The 25,731-nt window shown below is 39.5% G+C and overlaps 1 protein-coding gene across 1 annotated transcript in view; it reads right to left on the reverse strand.

The window, feature by feature from the left end:
- Window positions 1-25,731, reverse strand: part of CTDSPL2 (CTD small phosphatase like 2) — a 74,458-nt gene that overhangs the window by 28,186 nt on the left and 20,541 nt on the right. The window contains exons 2-8 of the mRNA XM_074966663.1: window positions 12,976-13,185; window positions 7,835-7,973; window positions 4,076-4,225; window positions 3,389-3,604; window positions 2,493-2,571; window positions 2,084-2,195; window positions 1,060-1,146 (exon numbers count right to left, since the gene is read on the reverse strand). Coding sequence (XP_074822764.1) covers window positions 1,060-1,146; window positions 2,084-2,195; window positions 2,493-2,571; window positions 3,389-3,604; window positions 4,076-4,225; window positions 7,835-7,973; window positions 12,976-13,161 — 969 coding nt within the window. The 5' untranslated portion in view covers window positions 13,162-13,185. The remainder of the gene's footprint in view (window positions 1-1,059; window positions 1,147-2,083; window positions 2,196-2,492; window positions 2,572-3,388; window positions 3,605-4,075; window positions 4,226-7,834; window positions 7,974-12,975; window positions 13,186-25,731) is intronic.

Below are 25,731 nucleotides of genomic sequence, written 5' to 3' on the forward strand. Positions count from 1 at the left end.
ATCTATTTGCCCCCAAAGAATTAATTTGAAGCTTCCTTTCCAGCTCATCCAGGAGGAAACTGAGAATGGCAGTCACCAAATAGGAGACAAGTTAAGAAACCCTTAAAAAAATTATTTTAGTTTCAAAATTCCAAGGGGTTTTATATGCAACAATGAAGAAAAACATTTTTAAAATTAGGAAAAATACCTGGACAAGTGTCCTTTTAAGGTGCCTGATGACTGGCTCATTCTCCAAAGATACTACAGAGGGGTCCAATATCGTGCGAACTACATGGAGGGGAAGCTGTTGCCTCTCCCAGGTACATCACACAAAAGGACCTGAGAACAACAGCCTGGGTCAGTGCAGCATCTTTGGCAGTTGCTGGAACAGATCTCCTCTTTCCCATGCTTGTTCCTCTATGGTATGTCAATGTAAAACATATAAAGCTAATAATACTGCCTGAAGCAGGAAAAATGACTAGCAGTTTCCACAAGACAATCTAAAGTAACTGTATTCACCAAGTAGAATCTAGCTGGGGCGGAAGAGGTGGAAACGTTACCGGCAAAGGATATGCAAGACTAGGTGTGCTAGACAGAAGCTAGTTAACTTCAGGCTCTGGAGATTAGCCTTTTTCACAGTAAGAAATGATCAACCAGCACGAATTGGTTTTCCCAGGCAGGGAAGAAAGTTAACAGTTTGTGGCAAACTATTACATGGGAAACGATACTGCCTGAACTTTCAATGTTCCTGCCTCCATCTGCTGGTAAGGAGAAAGGCTGCTATAGAATACTGCTGCTAAAAAGAATATTTACATTTTCTTACTAACCATTGTTGACATTTTTACTATTAATCATCATTACCACGTTGTAGTAATAAAAAGTACTCCACAATTCTTCTAATACATGACCACCTGCCTAACAAAATTTCAAATCTGCAACGTATGACTCAAATGGCTGTTTAGATGCCAATCAATGTTTATCTCTCTCCTGACATGAAGATATTACATAGGCATGATAACTTTATCTCTTTATCTATTAAACAAACAAAAAAGTATATTTTTCCTATATATTTCTAATTACCTGGTAAATGACATCTTGGAAAAGCACTGGAAAAGTGAGTGCAGCATCTTCTAGCTCGTTTAGACTACAATGCACTAATGTTTCATCCTAGAAAAAATAAAATAAAAAGATCATACTAAATTAAGATGCTTTTGTGACAGGACTGTTGAAAAGGACTATTTGCTTCTTTATGTTCTTTTGGAAGGGAAATATACTCTATAATTCAGTCTGGTCAATTTAATTTTTAATGTACTGCTGCTAAGGTTTGAAAGACAGCTATTAGTACATTATACAATTCATTAATGTTGCAAATCTGAAAGAATTTCATTTGTAACTGTGGCATTAACACAGTGCTTATAATATCAATCTCAACTTTAGCTGTTATATAATGAGTCTTCCTAGAGTTATTTGTTTTTTCCCCCATTTCATTAAAAAAATTAGACTTCTTTATTCATTAAATGACAACTATATATAACCAGTGACTGAATTATCCCGTAACAACTGCTTAAATACAATAAAATGGATCAACAGAGGGTGAAAACAAATAGTTCTAAAGAGAAGGATGCTTTCTTCTCTGTGAGAAAAGTTCTCTCAGACTTAAGGGAATCTCACTGGGAGACGCATCCTTTTGTAAATATTTCATCAAATACAGGTAATGCTGAATTTTCTCCTTTATTATATCTGATTTTCTCCATTACTCCTTTGGGAAGGACCTCTGGAGGGTCAGCTAACTTTTATTCATGAAGATTTAAAAAAAAAATTGAAATGTTTAAGAAAAATGTTGAATCATGCAACAAATGCAGTGAATTTTCCATTCTTGTTACTCAGTGACAGTTTCTCAAATTATTTCTTTATACTCGGTGTCTTTTTAATTGAAAATTTTTAAACCTTTTTGAATAATTTATAGTCTTTCAACATGTGCATTTAATAAGGTCTCTTTTTAATAATGGGAGCATCAATTTCCCAATGTGTCCAATATGTAAAATAAGTGGAACATAAATTCACTCTTCCCCCACTACTAACTTATGTCTATATGCATATTTACCAAGTCTAGAACTAAAGAGAATTCTGGTGTGCTTCTTGTTTTCAGTGGAAGAGCTGGCTTCCTATTAAGTTGTTCTTCAGTTAGTGGTGGAACATGTTTGATGAAATAATATCTAAAAAGGAAAGAGAATTTGTTGTGTAACTATATTCACATTACCTTAACTGACAATGCAGTAAGTCAACTAAAGTAATTTAAAGTAATTAAGACAATGTAAGAAACAATTTAAACTGAATATAACAAGCCATGAACAGTCATAATATACTAGTTTTACAATTAGCAGTTTTCAAATAGAGTTCACCACAGCAAGCAAGTTCTAAACATGACAAAGCACTTGTTCAAATAAAAGGCTTTTTTTATCCAATGCCCAAAATTATAAAAGTAATGTTTCAGTAAAAATATTAACACTTACGGATCAAAGACTTCCCAGTCTTCTTCATAGGTGGCTTCCGCATGAGCTGATGAATAACCACTGTCTGGAGATACTGGTGCTAAAATTCAGTGGAAAAAACCCAAAACAAAACAAAAAACCCCACAAGAGCTAGTCTTATTAGTGCAGTTTTAAAATGTGAAAATTTTGCACTTAATGCGCAAGTCTTCATAGCAGCGTGAAAATTCTCCACCTTCTTCTCCTCACCTCAGCCCTACGTCTTGTAGGGTGAAATTCACCTCCCAGCAGTGAACCCACACAAAGCTACGCTCTACTTAAATACCAATTTTGTGAAACTTTAAAGTGAGACTTAAATAGTGCATAGGCTTGTGATGGCCCTGTGCACAATGGTAAATTTAATGTTTCAAGAATTTTCATCCGAAAAGAACATGATGATTCTCTTGAAGGAAACACTGTAAATTAAGGAGGGACCTATATAAATCTGTCATTTGTCTATGTTATTTTGGTGACAGCAACCAAAGGGTTGGGAACTTTTTTTTGGTGATGGGCATTTCAAGAGTTTACATTTTATTCTAATACATTTGGCATTAAACATATTGACTCAGAAAATCTGACACCTGGAATCACAATATTCATTTGAATTAGGCTTTATTTTAATTTGGAAGTCAATTGAGTCACACCAGGAATGGATTTGGCCTGAGAAGTTTACAATGAGATTCTATTTTTGGCGAATAACAAAGTGTGTTTCCCAGGCTACTGCTCACGAAAATCAGCATGCAAGTAAATGCTTTGCGGAATCTTTGTTTATATAAAATACAGGAACACTCTGGGCTAGAAAGCTTCTACTCAAATGTGCAAACACATTTTTATTACTGCACATTTAACTTAAGAGTACCAGGAAAATGCAAGTTTCTTACCTGTAAGTGGTGGTAGATCACGATCAGTTGTTTCCTCCACTTCTTCCAAACCGTTGTTGATAGTAGATCTAACTTGCACTGCTTGGCTAGTGTAAATTGCTCCATTGGTCGATGTTGCAGTACTGGTAGTGATCTCATCCACCTGTTCCATATCAAGCTGTTTGACTATTTCTTCAGCTTCAACAGCTTGCCCAGGAGAATCTGATCCTGATGTTCCTGAAATGAGGTTTCAGTACAATCATTATCCTAACGTTGAATTACTTCACAGAGTATTAATATTCGTAGATGCAGAGATAATGTGTTCTGGAATAACTGAAGATGTCCCTAATTTAATTCATGATATTAAAATACAAACCAAAAGTGGGTGGAGAAAGCGAAATCTATTTTGGATAGGGTGAAAAATACCAAATTAGTTTCTTACACCTTGTAAATCAAAGTGAAGTGTTAGACATATACAACAAGGAAACAAATATGTTAATGCAACTAAGCCCATGCCTCCTCTTATATAGCTCAAGCAACCCTTCTAATAGTTAGGTACAGTTTTCTTTATGGCAACTGTAGCTCTTGCTCTGCAGGTCAGCAAGAAGGATCATCTGTTGCATTAGAGGTCTAAACAACTTTAAAAAAATATGAATTATACTTAGCTTTTATGTTAATATATATTATGTAGCTTTAGATAATAATTACCATTTTTGTTTGCTGGTGAGAAAAAATTGAAAACAGGAGAAAATATGGTCCCCAATAATGTAGTCCGGGGCGGACTGCCAGTGGCAGGATTATCTTCTAATTTTCCGTTTTGCTTTACATGTTGGTTTGTCATTTCATAACTTCCAGCTTCTGTAAAAGAAAAGGAAAAAAAAAAAGAGATATAAAACTGCAGTGGACTGATTTTATTCCTCATGTCTACTTGCGCTCTTTTCTTGTTGTAATTTTATTATATGAGCTACAGTGAATTTTCCTCATTCTCCACCACAGGTCAAATAAGCTGACATACGAATTTTACTAAAAAAGAACCATCACTTACTGAAAATTAAATATCTCACCATCAAAAATAACATCAGTTTTCTATAGCACTTTAAATCAGGAATCAAAATTAGCAAGAATCAGTTATTATAAAGAGAAAAAAGAGTTAAAATTAATGAGTAGAAATTTATAAAATACTTTATTTAAACATTTAGCAATCAATCCTGCAAGGTGCAGAATGCATCCTGCAAGGTGCTGGGCACTTTCAGTGCCTACTGATTCCAGTGTCAACAGGACTCCAATGGATATTGAGTATGTTTGTCACCTCCCAGGATCAAGCTCTTACTTAGCTATTCTGTATGCCATTTTTGATTCTCTAGTAAAATACTAGAACTATTCTTCGTAACCACAGATACCAACAGTCATGGAACATAATTAAGCAAATCTCAGTTTTAATTAACAATTGATTAAGGCTTTTTATTAATGTGTGTGTATTATCATGTGCATCCCAGAGCTGAAAAGTGCCAGCTCAGAACTGGTTTGGGTAAGAGCTAAAAAATAAAGTGGTGTCATTCTGATGCTGAAACAAAGATACTTACTTACCTTAGAGTAACCGGAGTTCTTTGAGATGCCTTTGTGTACACGGATTCCACCGCAGGTATGTGTGCCTCATACATGCGAATCTGGAATCTTTTAGCCAGCAATATCCGTCAGAGCTGCATATGTGCCTTGGATGCCCTCACGCCCCCTACAACCAGGGTATTAAGGGTGGAGCAGCTGCAAGCACCATTTAGTTCCTTCACTAATATTGAATATCCATGTAAGGATTCCAATCCAATTGGAAAGCAGAGCAGACCATGGGTTCCATGTGGACAAAGGCATCTTGAAGAACTCCAGTTACTGTAACATAAATAACTTCTGCTTTGAGCATTTGTCCATGTGGATCCCACTATAGGTAACTGACAAGCAGTTACCCCTTAAGGAAACAGGAATCTTATCTAAATGACTGAGACACCTCTGCCCAACAGGGCATCTGATTTAGAAACTGTCACAGCGGAGTAGCGATTGATGAATATGATGAACCAAATTCCAAGCAGCTACTCTACCAAATCTCAGAAACAGGTACTCTCCGAAACAAGCTACAGATGCTGACAGAATGCGCCCTGACTCGATAGGGAAGGGGTAGTTTGTTTAATGAACAGGAAATCCGAACACAGTCCACCACCCATATAGAGTCTCTGATATGACAACTTTGGCCCCTTTATATGTGACTTTTGGTAACAAGTCTGTCTAGCCAATTTACAGAATTTACAGAATGGCTTTGTCCTGGATAAATAAAAAGGTATAGCCCTAGAAACATCCAGCACATGGACTTTAACCTCTATAAGAAAGTCATTAGGTTTAGGAAAAAATATTGGTAAGCATATGAACTGGTTCATATGGAATTCCAAAACCACATTTGGTAAACATTTCTGATCTAGCTTGAAAGTGACTCTGTCCTTATGAAACACAGCATATGGAGAGCCAGTCATCACAGCCTGTATTTCACTCACTATGAGAGCTGATGTGATGGCTATCAAAAACATTGTCTTAACAGAAAAGTGATATAAAGAACACGATGACATGCATTCAAAAAAGATCCAAGTCTTAGATAGGGAAAAGCTCTATAACTGGTGGAAATGCATGAATCAGGCCATTAAAAAATTTAGACACACTGGGTCAGAGAAAATCAAATGACCTGCCTCTAGCAGGAGATATGCTGATAGAGAAACTAGATGAACTCTTAACAGAACTAAATAAGAATCCAGAGTGTTTCAAAGACAATAATCGTCCATTATATTCTGAACAGAAGAGTCCAAGTGGTGAACATGACTCCACTACGAGAAGCATTTCCATTTAACTAGGTATGTCTTTCTGTTTGGAAACAAGACCTCTTGTACCACTACTGAATACCAGAACACCATCACCCGAGTCTTTGAAAGGGGTAGGGAAAAATCATAATTCCCTAGCAGACATTTATTTGATCTGTTCACCAAAGGACAGATGACAGCACATTTTAAGAAACTTCTACAGGTAAATCCATGTTGCATCTGAATGGCTGGTCACAGCCAACCTCGCAGCCATCAATGCAAGCTGTCCTGAGAGAGAGAAACAAGGAAGGTAGGAGGACAAAGGGAATCTGAGATACCAAAAAAAGTGGAGGAGAAGGGGAAGTAGTAAGAACAGGGACAAGGATGATGAAACACAACTACAAAAATAAACTGTTTTCCTCAACCTATGTATTATCAGCTCAATCCAAAGCCCATTAAAGTAATTTCATTTTGGGATACTGGTGACAAACAGACTATTCTGGTCTAAAATAGGATTCATGGTTTAGGTCATTATCACCAGTTTCGAATGATGGAATTATTGCTTTACTAGGTAATTAAGAACACATTATTCTTTATACAACTATTTTTCTTGTCAAATATAAGAACTTGTACTCAATTGATGTAAAATAATGAGTTCATTAAGAAAATTTTGCACTAAGTAATCCCTACATTCTCTGAAAATAGAACATTCCTTTGTTACTGCACCAGACAAGTCATGGCTAGTTAGAAAATAGCTTGAAAGCTGCAGTCTGATCAGCTGACAAAGAATTCCAAGTCATGTAATTATCTCAATAAACACACAAGTTGAAAATAGAAAGTCTATCTATCAACCAGATCACAAAGCTATTCAACAACCCCTTAAAAAGATTTTAAAATGTTTTAAATAATCCAAAGAACAAGACACTTCTGGGTTTGCTTTTCAATAAAGCAGGGAGGGGAAAAGGGGGGGGAGGGATTTTAAGTTATGAGTTCAGTGGGAAATCTGTTTAAAGTTGGAAGCCTGACTTTATGGAGTAGGTTAGGGCTAGAACAGCAGAGGTGGTTAAGGATGTTAAAATATGAATATAAATTTTACATTTTAAAATTGGCATTACTACAAGCACAGAATAATACATGCCTGTGTGTGCTTTTGTGAAAGAATTTCATTTCTTGCGCTTATTTGACCAAGTGCCTTCAGCACCTGCAAAGTGGAATGATTCTTATACAAACTACCTGTTAAGGAATGACATTTCACTTGTCGTAAAACACTGTGAAGATGAGCAATTTCACATAACGAAGTATTCCTATTGCCTTTCTAAGTGGAAAATACTATGGCTAAATAGTTCCAAGATATGTGGTGGTTTTCCCATAACTGAATGGTTCTTAAAAAGAAAAATCATATTAATCAGATTGTTTCTCAGTCTCATCCACGCCGTATACTTACAATTACTCTCCAGGAAAGAACACTTCAGATATTGTGAGTCCAACTCTGCTCCCACTGACGTTAATGGCAAAATTTGCATTTACTCCAGCAGGGCAGAGTCAAGCCCTGTATTAATATGTCACCATACAAGTATTAGATCTTGATCCTCTAACTCTGTCCTATTAATATAGGAATGGAATATTTACAAACCTCCATTTACTTGACTTTTCCGCCTTACTCGAGAGATCTGTTTGTTAGGCTTTTCTCCTGTTCGAGGTGTGGAAGTAATCAAGCTGTTATCTATATCACGTTCAATTCTACTTCTCTTTGCAGGATTTTCTCTTTCTTCCTTAAAACAGAAAAGGAAAAACACACTGAATAGTGTCCTTTCTTCCACTAAATACACCAGAAAATTTTAAAAACACCAGATTTCATGGGGGAGACCAGCATTTCTCAAATAGGGGGTCCTGACCCAAAAGGAGTTGCAGAGTGGGTTGCAAGATTATTTTAGAGGGGTCGCAGTATTTCCACCCTTACTTCTGTGCTGCCTTCAGAGCTGGACAGCCGGAGAGCGGCGGCTGTTGGCCGGGCACCCAGCTCTGAGGGTAGCACCCCGGCACCAGCAATGCAGGAGTAAGGGCAGCAATACCGTATCATGCCACCCTAACTCCTGCGCTGCTGCCTTCAGAGCTGGGCGGCTGCTTACTGAGGGCCAAGCTCTGCAGGCAGCAGCACAGAAGTAAGGTGGCAATACCATACCATACCAGCAGCAGTGCAGAAGTAAGGTGGCAATACCATACCATACCAGCAGCAGTGCAGAAGTAAGGGTAACAGTACCACAACCCCTCCCCACAACTCCTTTTTGGGTCAGGACCCCTACAATTACAATACCGTGAAATTTCAGATTTAAATAGCTAAAATCATTACATTTATGATTTTTAAATTCCTATGACAGTGAAATTGACCAAAATGGACCATGAATTTGGTAGGGCCCTATCCATGAATCTTAATAGAATGTTAAATCTGAAACCTAAAGATGACAATCTGCAGCATACTGAAACTATAAGGTAGATTGTTGGGCTCAACAGGTAGTGATCAATGGCTCCATGTCTAGTTGGCAACCGGTATCAAGCGGAGTGCCCCAAGGGTCGGTCCTGGGGATCGAGTGGCTAGGCAACAGTTCTGCAGAAAAGGACCTAGGGGTTACAGTGGACGAGAAGCTGGATAGGAGTCAACAGTGTGCCCTTGTTGCCAAAAAGGCTAACAGCATTTTGGTCTGTATAAGTAGGGGCATTGCCAGCAGATTGAGGGACGTGATCGTTCCCCTCTATTCGACTTTGGTGAGGCCTCATCTGGAGTACTGTGTCCAGTTTTGGGCCCCACACTACAAGAAGGACGTGGAAAAATTGAAAAGAGTCCAGCAGAGGGCAACAAAAATGATTAGGGGGCTGGAGCACATGACTGTTCAGTGGCCTAAGTGAAAAGCATTGGTGTTCTCAGTCCAGTTCCTAGTGGACAGATACAGAATCATCACAAAAAAACACTATCATGACTGGCACCTAGTGGAACTCCTATTGATAGTCTCAGAAGAGAGGCAAAGAATTGAATGAGCATGGAGACTGAACTACCCTTTCATCCTAGAGGTGGTCCCTCCAAAAGAATAGACCACGGTGGTGTGGGGAAGCTACCACTGCTGCTGCCCTGGCTGTAACTGTTCTGTGGAAAATGGATTTCAGTCTCCAGGACTGTCAATTTTGCACCTCTCAGGAGCTTTACAGTCACTAAAAAAGTTAAAAGCCAAACTGTAGAGACAACTTTCCTTTTCCTGTAAGAAAAGCCAAAAGAAAACTCCACCACTTCTAAAAGATATTTATTTGATGAAAACAAACAAAGAATTAAAATAAAATATCCAGAGAAAAGACTAAAAGCAGCAAAACAAATAAATATAATAAGGAAAGAAAAGCCAATGAACAAGAGCAGTTCTGGCAAAATCACGATCAACAAAAGTGGAGTTAAGTGTCTGTCAACAGCATTCAAGAATAAAATGGCACAATATTATGTCATTGTTCTATGTGCTTTATATTAGCAAATTTCTACTGTAAAGATTTCTGTTTACAATTAATATCCTGAATATATCCAATTAGTATTACTAATTGCATCATACTGAAACTAATATGGCAATGTCACACTGATATCAATAGGATATCTGTTCTTTAGATTTTTCAGAAACCATGGAATAAAAATGCAAGTTAATGAATGGGTTGCAATGATTTCAAAGAAGAGGATGCACTGCAAGTCACAAAAGCAAAGCTAATGTAATTTATGATGTTACCAGAACCCACAAACAAAATAAATTTGGTATAACTTACTTCAGTCAATGTGTTGTAATGTTTCAAGTTTTAAAACTTTTAAAAAAATATTACTGGATGTGTTATCATTAAAAAAACCTACTATCTTAAACTTCTTAGAAACTGTTAAAAATGCTTTCTAAACAGGGCTCAGTCCTGCAAGGTGCCTGAGCTAAACGACATCCTTATCTGCATTAGTTTCTCTATGATGTCAGACTGGTGGTCTGTAACTCTGATATTAGAATTAGTATGACTGTTTTAAAGTTATCTATTCACTTAAATGGGAGTTGAGAGCATTATGTAGATTATAAGATAAGGCCCAATGTCATCAGAATTTTATTAACCATATTTTAGTTACTTTTATGTAAGTAAATAGCTTGAACTTTTTTGGGGGAGGGGTTAATGACCCACCCCCACAAGCCATCAGTGTGATGTCAGAGTGATGGACTATGACTCTGATGTTAGAATTAGTATATTTTAAAGTATATGTTGCTATACATTTATTGCCACAGATCCATACAATCTATCTCTTAATTTATATTATAATATACAGGTAACTGAACTATTGTATAATATAACACACATACCACCTGAAAGAGTTCTGATGTTACCATGGTAACCACAAGCCTACTTTGTGTTGTCATGAGGGCTTTGCAGTATAGCCCAGCAATATCAATCAATAGCATGCAATGTTAATGCCACTGCCACTACAAGTGCTGTTCTGGACACAGAAGACAAGACAGACAATATTTATGAAAAACATGGAATTTTATATTTAAAGGGAACTTGTGAAGATAAAATTTAGGATGAATATTTACGATTAAAAAAGGGATGGGGGAATTTTCCAAAATCTAAATCATCAGAAATCTTCCCAATTATTTTTTTAATTCCAATGAAAACTGTTTTTGTTTGCACTTAACCATATCCCTGACGTGTTCGCAACCCAAAGTATTTTGCTTTGTGCTAGAGCATAGGAGTCAGAAAGTGAAATCGATTTATTGCCTGAGTTTAATAATATGCAAAATTTAAACAGTTTTAACAATACAGAATTTTCCACAGGTAAAGAAAATGTTAACATATATATGATTTTACAGTTCCTTTAAGTCAGTGCCTATTTCCTGCTACAATGGGTGCTGAACAAATTCCTAGGACACACTGAGTTGCATGGTATCTAAGAACATAAGAATATCTATATTGGGTGAAACCAATCGTCCAATTAGCCCAGTATCCTGGCGAGTGCCAGATGCTTCATAGGGAATTGAAAGAACTGGACCATTTCAAGTGATCCATCCCCTGTTGTCCAGTCCCAATTTCTGGCAGTCAGAGATTTAGGGACACCCAGACCATGGGGTTGTGTCCCTGGCCATCCTGACTAATAGTCATTGATGGACCTATCCTTCAGGAACTTATGTAATTCTCTTTTGAATCCAGTTATACTTTTGGCCTTCACAACATCACCTGGAAACAAAGTTCCATAGTTTGACTGTGCATTGTATGAAGAAATATTTCCTTATGCTTGTTTTAAACCTGCTGCTTATTAATTTCATTGGGTGACTCCTGGTTATTGTGTTATGTGAAAGGGTAAACAACACTTCATTATTCACTTTCTCCACACCATTCATGATTTTATAGACCTCTAACATACTCCCATGTAGTCATCTCTTTCCTAAAATGAATGGTCCCAGGTTTTTTAATCTCGCCTCAAATGGAAGCTGTTCCATACCCTTAATCATTTTTATGCACTTCCTCTGCCTTTTCCATTTCTCATGTATCTTTTTTGAGATGGGGCAACCAGAACTGCATGCAGTACACAAGGTATGGGCATACCATGAATTATAGTAGCATTATGATATTTTCTCCCTTACTAGCTCTCTCTTTTCTAATGGTTCCTAACACTGTTTCTCTTTTGACTGCTGCTGTAGATGAGCAGATGCTTTCAGAGAACTATCCACGATGGCTCCCAGATCTGTTTCTCAAGTGTTAACAGCTAATTTAGAACGCAACATTTTGAATGTATAGTTGGGATTATGTTTTCTAATGTGCATTACTTTGCACTTATCAACACTGAATTTCATCTGCCATTTTGTTGCCTAGTCACCCAGCTTTCTGAGACAATTTGATTAGAATTTTTTATACTTCACTGCATCTTTACGTATTATTTTAACTATAATGCAAAATTATAAAACTGCCATTTTTAACACTTCACTTTAACAATAAAAAACATGTTCTAGTCTAAACTAATTTATCTGCCATGTATCTCTCTGAAATATTTTTGTATGTTTCTGGCATCCTGGCTCTTGTTCTTCTTTTAGTATCTACAGTTTTTAAATGGCAATATCAGAACTTCTAGACTGATAAGACTTACTGAAGAAAGGTTTTATAAAATCAGACCATCTTTTTAAAAAACAATAAAAATAACAGTTTTGAAAACTATTTCAAAGTGGCACTCACTCAAAAAAAGTAACGTACTGTATATAATCTTCCCCTAATAATTTGCACTGAGCAAGTTTTAAATATGAAAATCTGTGTGCTTCAGATCTGTGTCTAGATAGAGTTGAAAGAGATTCAGTAATTTAGCCTTGAAACTTCATGTCTAAGATGCGATAAATAGGCACAAAATTCACTGAGGCACACGGAAATTATACCTGATTATACTATAGCTGAATTTGGCCTCTTGTATTTATAAGGCAACATTTCTTATTTCTCCAATGAAACATCTGATATTAAGTCCTCAAACTTACGGCACTATCATAAACGTCTGTAATTGTTTTATACAGAGTTGGACAGTATCAGCAACTTTGCAATTTAACTTCTATATCTGAATTCACACACAACTATTATGGGGCAATTTGTGTATTCTATTGTTTATAAAGCTGTTCTGCCTCCATAAAACATGCCTTTCACAAATGCTTCTTCTTCTTAAGGCAATACTTGATCAAACTTTAGAAAAAATGAATACGACTCAAAAATTTTAAAAAAAGCAACAAAACACTGAGCTCATACCTTGGTCGTGCTTCCTTTAATAAATTTTTTAATTGATGACAACAGGCCGGTTTCATTCTGCTGTGGTTTTCCTCCTCCAACAGGTAAGCTCTCTTCTACCTCTGAATGTTTCCTCTTTGCCCGCAAAGCACGCTGGGTGTGAATTTGATGTGACTGCTGAGAGGCCTTCCGCGTTCTCAGCCTCATTTTCTACGTGTACCACATGTAAACCTGTAAAAAGGGGAAAACAAGAACAGTAGGTTACTGAGGCACTGTATTAAGCCTGAAAGTATGAATCCCCCGCAGGCATATATTTACAAACATTCGTCTGATGCACTGTGCTTAGTTTTTCACTCACTATGTATCTCCCTTAATGTAAAGAATACTGCATTTTCAGGCAATAGAGCTAACTTGGTGTCACGCTTTGCATCAAAGTATAAATCATAGTAGAGACTGTGCACTAGATGTGTGTTAGGCTATCACAATTTACCAAAGGAATAGAAAGCTGATCTCCTGGACTACCATACCTGGAGTTATTGTAAGAGACTGATGTATATGTCCTAAACATGTTTACGACATAGGACTTAGTTATAAAATATGCATCACGTGGTTGTTTTTTTCTCAGAAATTTCTTTAGTGCTCATCTAACTCCAACTGCTGAGTAGACAGATGAAATTACCTATCATATGTAGAGGTTTAGGTACTGCAAAACAACAACTGTTCTGAGGATTTAGGAAAAGATACCAGCAGGGAAATGGATGGTTCATGGTCACAATGATATGATTCTGAGCTTTTCACCCGTAGGCCACTTCAAATCCAACCCAAGTAAACAGTGACCAAAGTTACAAAAAAAATGCTGGCAGTTGAGTAGTCTCAATTCCATTCCTAGTACAGAGATGATCATGTAACAAAAAGTATCACTATCTACATGCTTTTTAGTAGACTCAACAGGCAGCAAAGTGATGAACTGGCAGGGCCTTTCAACAGAACAAGGTTGAACTGCATTAGAATGATTTATGCTGCTGCTAGTTATGTTGTACTTTCTATAACTGTTGACAAACATTGACATCTGTGGGAAATGAAGCCCTATCTGGCACTTTTAACCAGCACCAAATTCGCCAACTATTATATCAAAGAGTAAAAGGAGTTAAGGTTTTTCAAAGATTGGAATAAATACTTAGTGTTCTACAAAATTTAATGAAGGCCCACAGAAACTGTAACACAAATTTATAAAAATTGACCATTTATAATCTTGTGTGTATCAAGTAACAGAAGCATTACTACTCAGGGTCTAGGTTTATGTGTCTTCATATTAATATCTACAATAAAATCACATTTAGTTGTGAAAAAATGTATACAGAAAGGTTAAGGCAAAGAAATAATGAAAACCTTCTGTAAGACTTTAATCCATTTTATCTCTTCCCACCCATTCACCAAAAGAGGAGATTACTTACCTGTAACTGGAGGTTCTTCAAGACATGTGGTCCCTATTTGCACTCCACTGTGGGTTACTCATGCGCCCCATGAGGCTGGAGCTGTGGAATTCAAAACCAGCGTATTTTGATCTCCGTACACGCCCTGGCTCAGCTCATACCTCTGACTGAGGGGATAAAGGGCAGGGTGAACCAATCGCTTTTCCAGTTCCTTCTCTACTGTGAATCAGATAAGATCCAAAGCAGAGGGGAAGGAGGGTAGGTAGTGGAATACAGATACACATCTCAAAGAACCTCCAGTTACAGGTAAGTAACCTCCTCCTCCTCTTTGAGTACTGGTCCCTATTGTATTCCACTGTGGGTGATTGACAAACAATACCTAAATATGAGGAGGGTGCGAGGACGTAGACGGAAGGGCTGAGCGGAGTACCGACATCCCAAAGGAGGCATCAGCAGAAGAGTCCTGCACCAGGGCATAATCCCTTGCAAATGTGTGAATGGAACTCTGTCAGGCCACTTTACAAATGTCCAGGAGGGCTTACCTTCTGAAGAGTCTCTACAGTTGTTGCTTGCACGCTTGTGGAATGAGCTCTTACCCCGTTGGGGGGGTGGGGAGGGGAGATGGGCGGGGGGTTGAGAACTGATAGCAGGAGTAGAATGCAGCTGGATATCCATTTGGAGATTCTCTGGGTGAAGATGGCATGCCCTGACTCCTTCTGCTACAGCAACAAACAGTCTCAGGGATTTCCTGATTGGTTGTGTTCTCTGCAGGTAAAAAAACAACGCTCATCGAACATCAAGGGAGTGGAGTCTTCATTCTTCTGCAGAAGAATATGGTTTCAGGAAGAACACAGGTAAGTGAATGGATTGGTTAAGGTGAAATTCCAAAACTATATTAGGGATTAATTTGGGGTGCAGATGTAAAAAAACCTTATCCTTATGGAATACTGTGTATGGAGGCCCTGCCATCATTGCTCCAAGTTCACCAACCTTCTTGCTGATGTGATAGCTATGAGGAAAACGACTGATGGAAAGGAGGGACATGGAACAAGTAGCTAAAGGCTCAAAGGGGGGCCTTGTTATCACTGAGAGAACAAGATTCAGATCCCACTGGGGTGCAACCTTCTGAACAGGTGGAAAGGTTCTTATTAAGCCTTTCCAGAATCTTATGGTCAGTGGGTCGGCAAAAACTGAGTAGCCTTGAGAAGGTGGATGGTATGCATGATCATGGCCAACTGGATTTGTAAGTGCTGATGGCTAAACCTGCAGTTTTCATGCACAGGATATAGTCTAAGATGAGAGGAATATCTATAGTCTCTGGTAGAATGACTCTTTGTTGTGTCCAAGATGAAAAGCATTTCCATTTAGCTAGGTAACGTTTTCTAGAAGACTCCTTTCTACTATTAGAGAGAATGTCTCATACAGCTGAAGAGCAAGAACATTCTAAGGATGCTAACCTTCCAAATGTCAGGCCCAGAGGTGGAGCAGCCATGGATTGGGGTGTTTGATCTTGCTGTTCCACTGGGTAAGTAGCTCGGGGAACTTTGGAAGGATGATTGGTTGGCAGGATGACATGCTAGGAGGTTGGGAAACCAGAACAGTCTGGGCCAGAAGGGGGTGATCAAGATGACTCTCTGTCCTGCTTGATCTTCCATATGACTCATGGCAGGAGTGGTGGAAGAGGGAACGCATAGTTGAAGTGGTCTGACCAATTAAAAAGCAGAGCATCGTCCTGGCAGTGGTGACCTAGGGCTCCTCTGACGCAGTATGTGGTGCATTTGCTGTTTGCTTGAGAGGCGAATAGATCCCTGGTCAGGATTCCCCACAGAGTCAAAATGTTGCAGAGTACTGCATCATGAAGCTCCCACTCATGGTCAAGTGCAAAATGTCTGCTGAAGGAGTCTGCAAACACATTCTGCTTTCCCGGAAGGTAGGCTGCTCATAGGGTGCTGAAGCACCAGTTCCAGAGGCTGACGGCCTCTGCACCCAGGGAGGCAGACCTCGCTTCACCTCACTTGTTGATGTAGAAGACAACTGTAGTGTTGTCTGACATAAGGACACGGTGAGCACGGATGGAAAAAAAGACTTGCACACCTTCCATACTGTCCATAGTTCCAAGATATTGATGTGCATCTTGGCCCCTCGAGCTGTCCAAGCCCCTTGAGCTCAGTGGTTGTTCTTGTGCTCTCCTCAACCTATTTGGGATGTGTCTGTAACAATGATCCTGTCTGGAGAGAAAGGGGACCCCCACACATACCTGATGAGGAATTTGTCCCCCATAACAGGGAGGACAGTACCTTGGCTGGAACTGTCACCATGGGGTTCATGGAATGATGGCTTGGGGAGCATACTGACTATAGCCAAGTTCAAAGGCAACAACAGTGGAGACTTGAGAACAGGGTGATATAAGTGCACAAGCCATGTGACCTAGTAGGGACAGACATGTTTTGACCAGTTCCTGAGGGTTGCTTGTGATGTGAGCTATGATACTGTTCATGGTCTGAAATCTGTCCACAAGCAGGTACACCCCTGTGGTGACAGAATTTAGGGTTACCCTGATGAAGTCTACTCTAATGCTAAAACTACTGTTAAAACTGCTAAAACTATAAATGATTAAGATTGATAACTATTTACAATAAGGTTCTTTATTGTTTGTAGGTGAAGTCAAAGCTGCGGACACTAAGGGTTCTGACCTGGACCACGCGGCGGTGAGAAGGAAGTGGAGAAGCGAATGATCTGCCCTTCCCTTTATCCCCTCCATCGGAGGCACGAGGTGAGCCAGGGCTCGCATGTGGACCAACCATCACTACTTTCAAAATTTCTGTCTCCAGGTTTATGGTGCACATGCATAAGCCACAGTGGAATATAATAGGGACCATCACTCGAAAAAGAACATGAAGTTATTTTCAACTTTTTTACATGAAGGTGTAAAACAGCAGCATTTACTAATATAATTTGTGTCTTATCTTTTCTTCTTTATGATCTGAGGCTGCTAAATTCATTTTTTGTGTAATCTATAGTAGGGGCACTTTAACAGGGTAAAAAGAAAAGGAGTACTTGTGGCACCTTAGAGACTAACAAATTTATTTGAGCATAAGCTTTCGTGAGCTATAGCTCACTTCATCGCCGTCGAGAAGCGGCAGCGGCAAGAAGCGTCGCCGCCGAAATGCTGCCGAGAAACGACAACGCTTCTCGGCAGCGGGGTGTGCTGTGGGCGCACAAAAATGTCCCGGTGGGCGCCATGGCACCCACGGGCACCACGTTGGGGACCCCTGTTCCAAAGGCTCTGTCTGCATTGTGCATGTTCCATTTGCTCACAGCCAGTGTTCCCTCTAATTTTTCCCACACATGTGCAGAATGAATTTTGTTATGTGCACCAATATGGAGGTGATGTGACACACATCACATCTATATTAAAAAGAAAAAAGAAAAGGAGTAATTGTGGCACCTTAGAGACTAACCAGTTTATTTGAGCATGAGCTTTCGTGAGCTACAGCTCACTTCATCGGATGCATAGCATATTGTGGAAACTGCAGAAGACATTATATACACACAGAGACCATGAAACAAAACTTCCTCCCACCCCACTGTCCTGCTCGTAACAGCTTATCTAAAGTGATCATCAAGGGAGGGCCATTTCCAGCACAAATCCAGGTTTTCTCACCCTTCCCCCCGCCCCCCCCACAGACACACATACAAACTCACTCTCCTGCTGGTAATAGCCCATCCCTCTTTGAAACCTCTCTTTATAATGCGCATGATAATCAAGGTGGGTCATTTCCAGCACTAATCCAGGTTTTCTCACCACCGCCACCCCCCACACACACCCCCCTCCAAAAACCACACACACAAACTCACTCTCCTGCTGGCAATAGCTCATCTTACAATGTGCACAGCAATAATCCAAGTTTAACCAGAACGTCTTGGGGGGGGGGGGGGGTTGTAGGAAAAAAACAAGGGGAGATAGGCTACCTTGCATAATGACTTAGCCACTCCCAGTCTCTATTCAAGCCCAAATTAATAGTATCCAATTTGCAAATGAATTCCAATTCAGCAGTTTCTCGCTGGAGTCTGGATTTGAAGTTTTTTTGCTTTAAGATAGCGACCCTCATGTCTGTGATTGCGTGACCAGAGAGATTGAAGTGTTCTCCGACTGGTTTAACATTCATAAACCAGCCCCTTCAAACATTCAAAACCTGGATTAGTGCTGGAAATGACCCACCTTGATTATCATGCGCATTATAAAGAGAGGTTTCAAAGAGGGATGGGCTATTACCAGCAGGAGAGTGAGTTTGTATGTGTGTCTGTGGGGGGGGCGGGGGGAAGGGTGAGAAAACCTGGATTTGTGCTGGAAATGGCCCTCCCTTGATGATCACTTTAGATAAGCTGTTACGAGCAGGACAGTGGGGTGGGAGGAAGTTTTGTTTCATGGTCTCTGTGTGTATATAATGTCTTCTGCAGTTTCCACAATATGCTATGCATCCGATGAAGTGAGCTGTAGCTCACGAAAGCTCATGCTCAAATAAACTGGTTAGTCTCTAAGGTGCCACAAGTACTCCTTTTCTTTTTTCTTTTTACGAATACAGACTAACACGGCTGTTACTCTGAAACACATCTATATTGGTACACATAACAAAATTCATGTGCTGGGGGTGGGGCCAAGGGGTTTGGAGTGTGGGAGGGGACTTAGGGCTGGGGCAGAGGGTTGGGGTGCACGGGTGTGAGGGCTCCGGATCAGGTCGGGGATGCGGGGCTTGGGGTACAGGAGGGTGCTCCAGGGCTACAGCGGGGAGAGAGGACTCCCCCCCAGCTCTCTCTCCCCGCAGCAGCATGTCAGCTGGGCTGGGGGGGAGGGGAGGCGCCTCTCAGTGGCACAGCAGCTCCAGGGCTGGGGATGCAGGATAGGCACCCCTTCCACAGCACGTCCAGGCCAGGGGAAGTGCCCCAGCCGTGCCTGGGGCCGAGCTGAGCTGTGCCTTGGGCCAGGCCAGGCCGGCTGCGCCGCCCAGCCGCAGCAGGGCTGGGCACCCCGGCCATGGCAGGTCCTCCAGACCACAGAAGAATTGAGGCCGGCAGAGGGGCGCCCCAGCCACAGCAAGTTGGGGGCTGGGCTAGGTTGGGGCTGTGGGAGGGGCGTCCCATCTCCAGCAGGTCCCCGGGCGGATTCCCTAAGTGCCTGCATGGCGCTAAACAGGCTGCTGCATGGCCACGCAGCTTACAGAGAACTTAGCTCATAGCTCCTATGCACCGTCCTCATAGAGCATGCTTCATCCTCGGGCTGCAGGAGTTGAGCAGGATTTTTCCTACAACTGTTCTTCCAGCCACAAGGGGCCACTCTGGCGCTTTGCACAGTGCTGCCCCGGAATGGAGGAGTGTGTTATCCCAGAATTTGAACAAGCTAATTGCAACCATGCATTCAGCCAGCATGAATTAATACAATAGAACACCACGAAGTTAAGGGTTAATTTGAACAGGCAGAGCTTCTGGAGGTAAGGTCAAATGCTAGCTGCAGACCTGCAGTTTCTGCTAATCAGTATGGGAGAAGGTGAGAAAAGGGTCAACAAATAGAGACTGAGGGAAAATAAGTGGATGGAGATCTTGAGTTTGGCCACCTTTGATAGAGAAGCTTATTATGACTAAGGCTTTGCCTACACTAGCAGAGGTGTTAAAAAAAACACACACACACCCCCGAAAGACACACGTTTTGTTGAGAAAAAGCACCGGTGTGAACAGCGCTTTGTCGACAGGAGCATTCTCCTGCCAATAAAGCTACTGCCACTCATTGGGGATGGAAGTTTTTTGTTGGCAGGAGAGCTGTCCTGCTGACAAACAGCAGCTACACTGCGCACCTTTTAGCAGCACAGCTGTAGCAGCATAGCTGTGTCGCTAAAAGCTGCGTAGTGTAGACATAGCCTAAGACTGTTAGAAATGTTTTGTTGATAAGTAGTTTATTGAAGTTAGGAGAAGAGATGACCCAACAGAGGTCACTATGAGCTATGTGTTTTCTAAAAAGTAGTTATAAAAAGACTAGACAATAGAGTGTACTTTGGAGCAGTTCTCTGAAGCTAGCCTGAGATTTTGTTCCTGACACCATGCTCCCTGGTGGGGAAAAAAACGGCCATCGCTAACATGCTGCTAATTACTCAGTACCATCTCAGATTCTAGGTAATTATTTGTGATGTTCTAACCTATTGCTTATGTCTATGTGTACTTAAATCTAAAAAACAGTAGTTTTAGATAAGAGCACGCTTACTTGCATTAATCTTTCATCAGCCGAAAGTGCTGTGTTCCCACTGATTTATTCCTGATACCACCTGCCGTGAAACAGTTAAGTTACCACTGCTTTGGGTTCTGAAAACCCTGGGTAACAAAAGGAACTGAGAGACTGTCTCTCTTCAACTCTCAATGCTCCCCCTCAAAGACAGAAATAGAAGGCAAAATCAAGCTCTCAGAAGTTAGGAAATGCCGAAATTAATAATGCCCATGCAACCCTAACTCATCTCCCTTTTGCTTGTGCATTATGATTCATTTTTTAATTACATATGCATATACACGGGGGGTGGGGGGGAATTAAGGTTGTACACAGAACATTGATTCTGGCATTTCCTAACTTTTTGAGAGCTTGACTTTACAATTACTACATTCTTTTAAGGTAGTTTATTAGGATGATATGTATTTAATACATACATTACTAATTAGCGATGTAAACTCTACTACATATTATAAACAAACAGAAAAAAAATTCAAGCAAAACTAACCAATACCATTTCCAGCCTGCATTCTAACTGTATAAAAACAGTTGTAAAATAGCTATATCTGAAAATAAAATAAGAGTTAAGCCCAGAATCCTAATCAAATTCTAATTTGAATAACTATAACCTTATGGCCTTAAAAAAAATCTATGAATCTATTTAAATTTCTCCAGTAGTTTCAATCTAATACAGTATTCCTAAATTGTTATATGGTATTGCAGGGTGTTATAAAGTAACTGCCAATTCCACCCCAGAGATGGCTGCAATGATTCCTAAACAGGCAAAGTTTACATATTGCTGCAGGTCTTTTTTGGTATTCAAGATGCCATATAAACATAATATATAATTACTAATAGGGGTACCCATAGGTATATCGATGGCCAAATTACTGTGACAGAAAGGTCAAATCTGAGACATTCCTCCCTTCTTGCTCATCAAGATTAAGATACTGGACTGGAACTCAGAGATCTGGGGTCAATTCTGCCACAGACTTCCTGTGTGATCATTGTACATCACCATTTTTCTGTTTCTCAGCTCTCCTTTTTGAAAAGGGAGATAAATATTAGTTTTCCTCACTGGGGTGTTATAAAAATAAATTCCCTAGTGTTTATGAGACAACCACACTAATGTGATGGGAGGTCATAAGTACGTAAACTGATCAATCTAAAGAAAGTGAAACTTCCAATAACATATTCCATGAACTCTAGATCTTATACTTTAGGAATAGTTTTCATCAGATCATTCAAACATTCATTATCTCCTAATTATATTATAAAAAATTATACTCAAGTAGATTTTTTTTTGTCTATCCAGTCCAAAACAAAAAACAAAACAAAAAACAGCACAAGAACACAGTAGAACCTCACTAATTCACATTTTTGACTGAGATACCTATCAAATACTGAATATTACAAGTTAGGTATTAAGTGAATAAACAATAAAATAAGGCATGGCTTAATATATCCCAAAAGTTAAACTACAGTTGTTAAAATAAATGAACAAATTTTATTTATGCTTCATAAAGTCCTAGCAAAAGTACTGCAGTATATTTAGTGTAATAACAAACCTTAATAATATGACAGTTCTACAGCAATCTTCTAATAAAATTCTGATGAGAAACAGAGAAAGACTGACATTTTTGGGGTCTGAATGAGCTAAGTTCTACTGTAACAAGCAAATGTGCATGTATATGTTTATACAAATACCTGTAAAATTCAGATATCAGAAAGAATATTTAATTACAAGAAACATTAGTAATATAAACATAGAACTTGTGAAGGAAATCTCTCATAAAATATACAATAACTACAACTTATGTATCCTGTTTCAAAAAGGGAACAAAAATTAAGAAGTCAAAATATGAACTGAGTTAATGTTTCCAAATGGTATATATATATTTATCCTGTTAAGGTACTGTTCAACTCATCCGTACATTAATGCCACAGAGTTCTTTGGCTTACTTCACATCCTGGGTATCAAGCCTCAAGTTATAAATATCCCTAATGGACTTAGCAACAGTTACCTACAATCCTCTCAATGACAGAAGTTTGCTTTCCTAATGCTCAATGCAGCCAGCAGTGTGCTGCTTTTACTTGTATTACTTTTTGTGTGATTTTTTAAAACATGCACAAAACAAACTGACTTACTAGACTGTGTACAAATACTTTAGCCTAAACATGCACATGAATTTCCTTGCTCACACACATACTATTCAGATAGTGACCATAGTATCCTATTAAATTAAGAGCCTGAGCAATATATTATGTACCTGAACATTTCACTTAACCATATTCTGCTAAGACAAGACTTGCTTGTATCTTTACAATGTTAGTACAAAAGAGGATGCATATAAACTATATATTTGTACTGCCTTTGGGATTTTGGTAGAAAAAAATAATTTGAACAAACAAATTCCTTTGCAGCAGTCTCTTTCAAGAGCAGATAGCTTGGCCAATCTGGAATTCCCACCTTATAAAATAACATCATTTACATAACATCATGAAAAGCTGATAAAGGTGTTAAGATAGCACAAAGAGCTTGAAGACTAATAAATACATTTACCACAGATGTGCCCAACACTGAAAGATTATTTTATTTATATAACATAAAAATTCTGAGAAATATCCTGCCTCCCTTCTTTCCTTGTCCAATTCTTAAAAATTAAACAATAACAAAGTAAACATATGATGAAAGGTTGGAGACTGAAACTATGAGTTCACAATATTCTGAAATTCATTCTTTAAAGAAAAGGAATGGGTAGAATGGGATTATAACCAAGGTGGATAAAAATCAATTATTTAAAAAAATAAAATGTTTTTATTGTGTTATTTAATTTATAATAAAATTGTAAACCTGTTTAAAATGAATAAAAACAAGGAAGCCGGGGGTGAGATCTACTAGTTTTAAAGTTTGAAGGACAGCCGAAGTAACTTAGGAAACTGTCTCATTTTCAAGAGAGTCAGGCAAGCAGGAACTTAAGCTCCAGTCCCTTTCACTTAGGCATATTTGAAAATTTTCCCAGGCTGACCTGAAATAATCACTTTAACTAACTGACTACAATGTGAAACATACTTTTATAGTTTATGTGTACAAAACATTTGTTTTGTTTAATAAAAATAAATCATATTTGCTGTTGTGTGTTTAATTTAATTCCAAGCACCATCCTAATGCAGCTTGACACAAATCACGAGCAAAAAGTTAATTAACTAGTAAATAAGCAATACATCTTTCAGCATTTTTAACACACTAAAAATGTAAAATTAGTAAGAATCTGAAAATATTAATCTATATCATTGCTTAAATAAATGTATATAGTTATAGTTTACCCTCCTAAGTAGCAAAAAGAGGTACCAAATCTAGTGTAAAGGCTCTATTTAGTTGTAAATCAACATGTTTTAATGGTTTATCAACCAATAAGAATTCATCTGAATTTAAAAAATAACTGTAATACAAATGGAAAAATTTATTAAAATTATTTAAATCAATGCTTTCCACTTGGTGATTTAAATCGGGTTGATTCACACAAATCCATCCTGATTATAACTGAAACCTTGATTCGGCACTCTGTGACAGAGGGGAAAATAAGTAATAAAGGAACAGTTAAAACCAAGAAGTTTAAAGAGCTTCTCTCTATTCCCTCAAGTTCTTACGTACTGAGTTGTAAAGGTTCACCACCTTTTAAATATTATCTCTGTTCTACAGCTTAGATATTGTGCGTGTACTGGAAAGAGCCTCCTTTGTATGACTAGCATTTCTAAATAAAGAGCATATTTCTGCACAATTTTCAATCAGGGATGAATTTTTCTTAATTTTTTCCGTCACTGATGTTGGAGCAGGAACTAATTTTCTATGAAACTACTAAAAGCAGATTTAAGTGTGCACATACCATTAATTTAAAGCTCTAAAGACTACTTAAGGAAGATGCCACCCAAATTGAAAAGTTGGAAGACAAAACAGTTAGAAGGTAAAACAGCAAGAACAATGCTACACATGACAATGCTAACGGTAAATTATGCTTGATAAGAAAATTAAGAATTATGGAGGTGACCAGAAATGTTGGACTGCCACCCCTCAAGAGCCTATATATTCCAAGAATAAGTATGGTATATGCTGTAGACGATTAATAGCAGCACTGCAGGAACTGAAATTAAAGTCACTGCTGGTGTGTGGTTTAAATGAGTGGCAGGAGCAAATGAATTCTAAGCAAAGTATGTGAAAAAGTTTGGAGTTGTTTTTCATTTGTTTGTTTTTTTCCTACAGCACCCATCATTGTAGTATCTAAGCCAGGGGCGGGCAAACTACAACCCGCGGGCCGAATCCAGCCGGCACACTGTTTTAAGCCGGCCTGTGAGCTCCTGCTGGGTCAGGGGACAGACCATGCAGCTCGGCCCCACTCCAACCAGGGCGCTGGGTCAGGGGCTGCCCAGCGCTCCAGCCGGCGCACAGGGTCGGGGCCGCACCACGCGGCTCCCGGAATCTGCGGCATGGTCCCACTCTGGCTCCTACATGCTCCAATGGCCCCTTGCAGAGCTCCAATGGGAGCTGCTGGGGTGGTGCCTGCGGACAGGGCAGCGTGCACAGCCACCTGGCCACACCTCTGAGTAGGAGCTGGAGAAGGGACATGCCACTGCTTCTAGGAGCTGCTTGAGGTAAGCGCCGCTCGGAGCCTGAACCCCTAAGCCTCTCCCCACGTCCCAACCCCCTGCTCCAGCCCTGATCCACCTCCCGCCCTCCTAACCCCTCGTTCCCAGCCCAGAGCATCCTCCTACACTCCAAACTCCTCATCCCCAGCCCCACCCCAGAGCCTGCACCCCCAACAAGAGCCCTCACACCGCCCAACCCCTATTTTGTGAGAATTCATGGCCCGCCATATAATTTCTATTCCCCAATGTGGCCCTCAGACAAAAAAGTTTGTCCACCCCTGATCTAAGCATTCTCTGGTCAGATTAGATATGTAGACCCAAGTGCATTTCAAAAAATCTCATTCTTCTCCCTGCTCTGACTAAGGAGATTCTGCTTGGCTGATGTCAGGAAGACGCTCTTCCTGGCCAGTGATGACTTTTTGTGGAGGAGTGGAACATCCTTTGTTTAGG

Source organism: Natator depressus, chromosome 10 (genome assembly GCF_965152275.1).
Source record: "Natator depressus isolate rNatDep1 chromosome 10, rNatDep2.hap1, whole genome shotgun sequence".
Classification (NCBI taxonomy): domain Eukaryota; kingdom Metazoa; phylum Chordata; order Testudines; family Cheloniidae; genus Natator; species Natator depressus.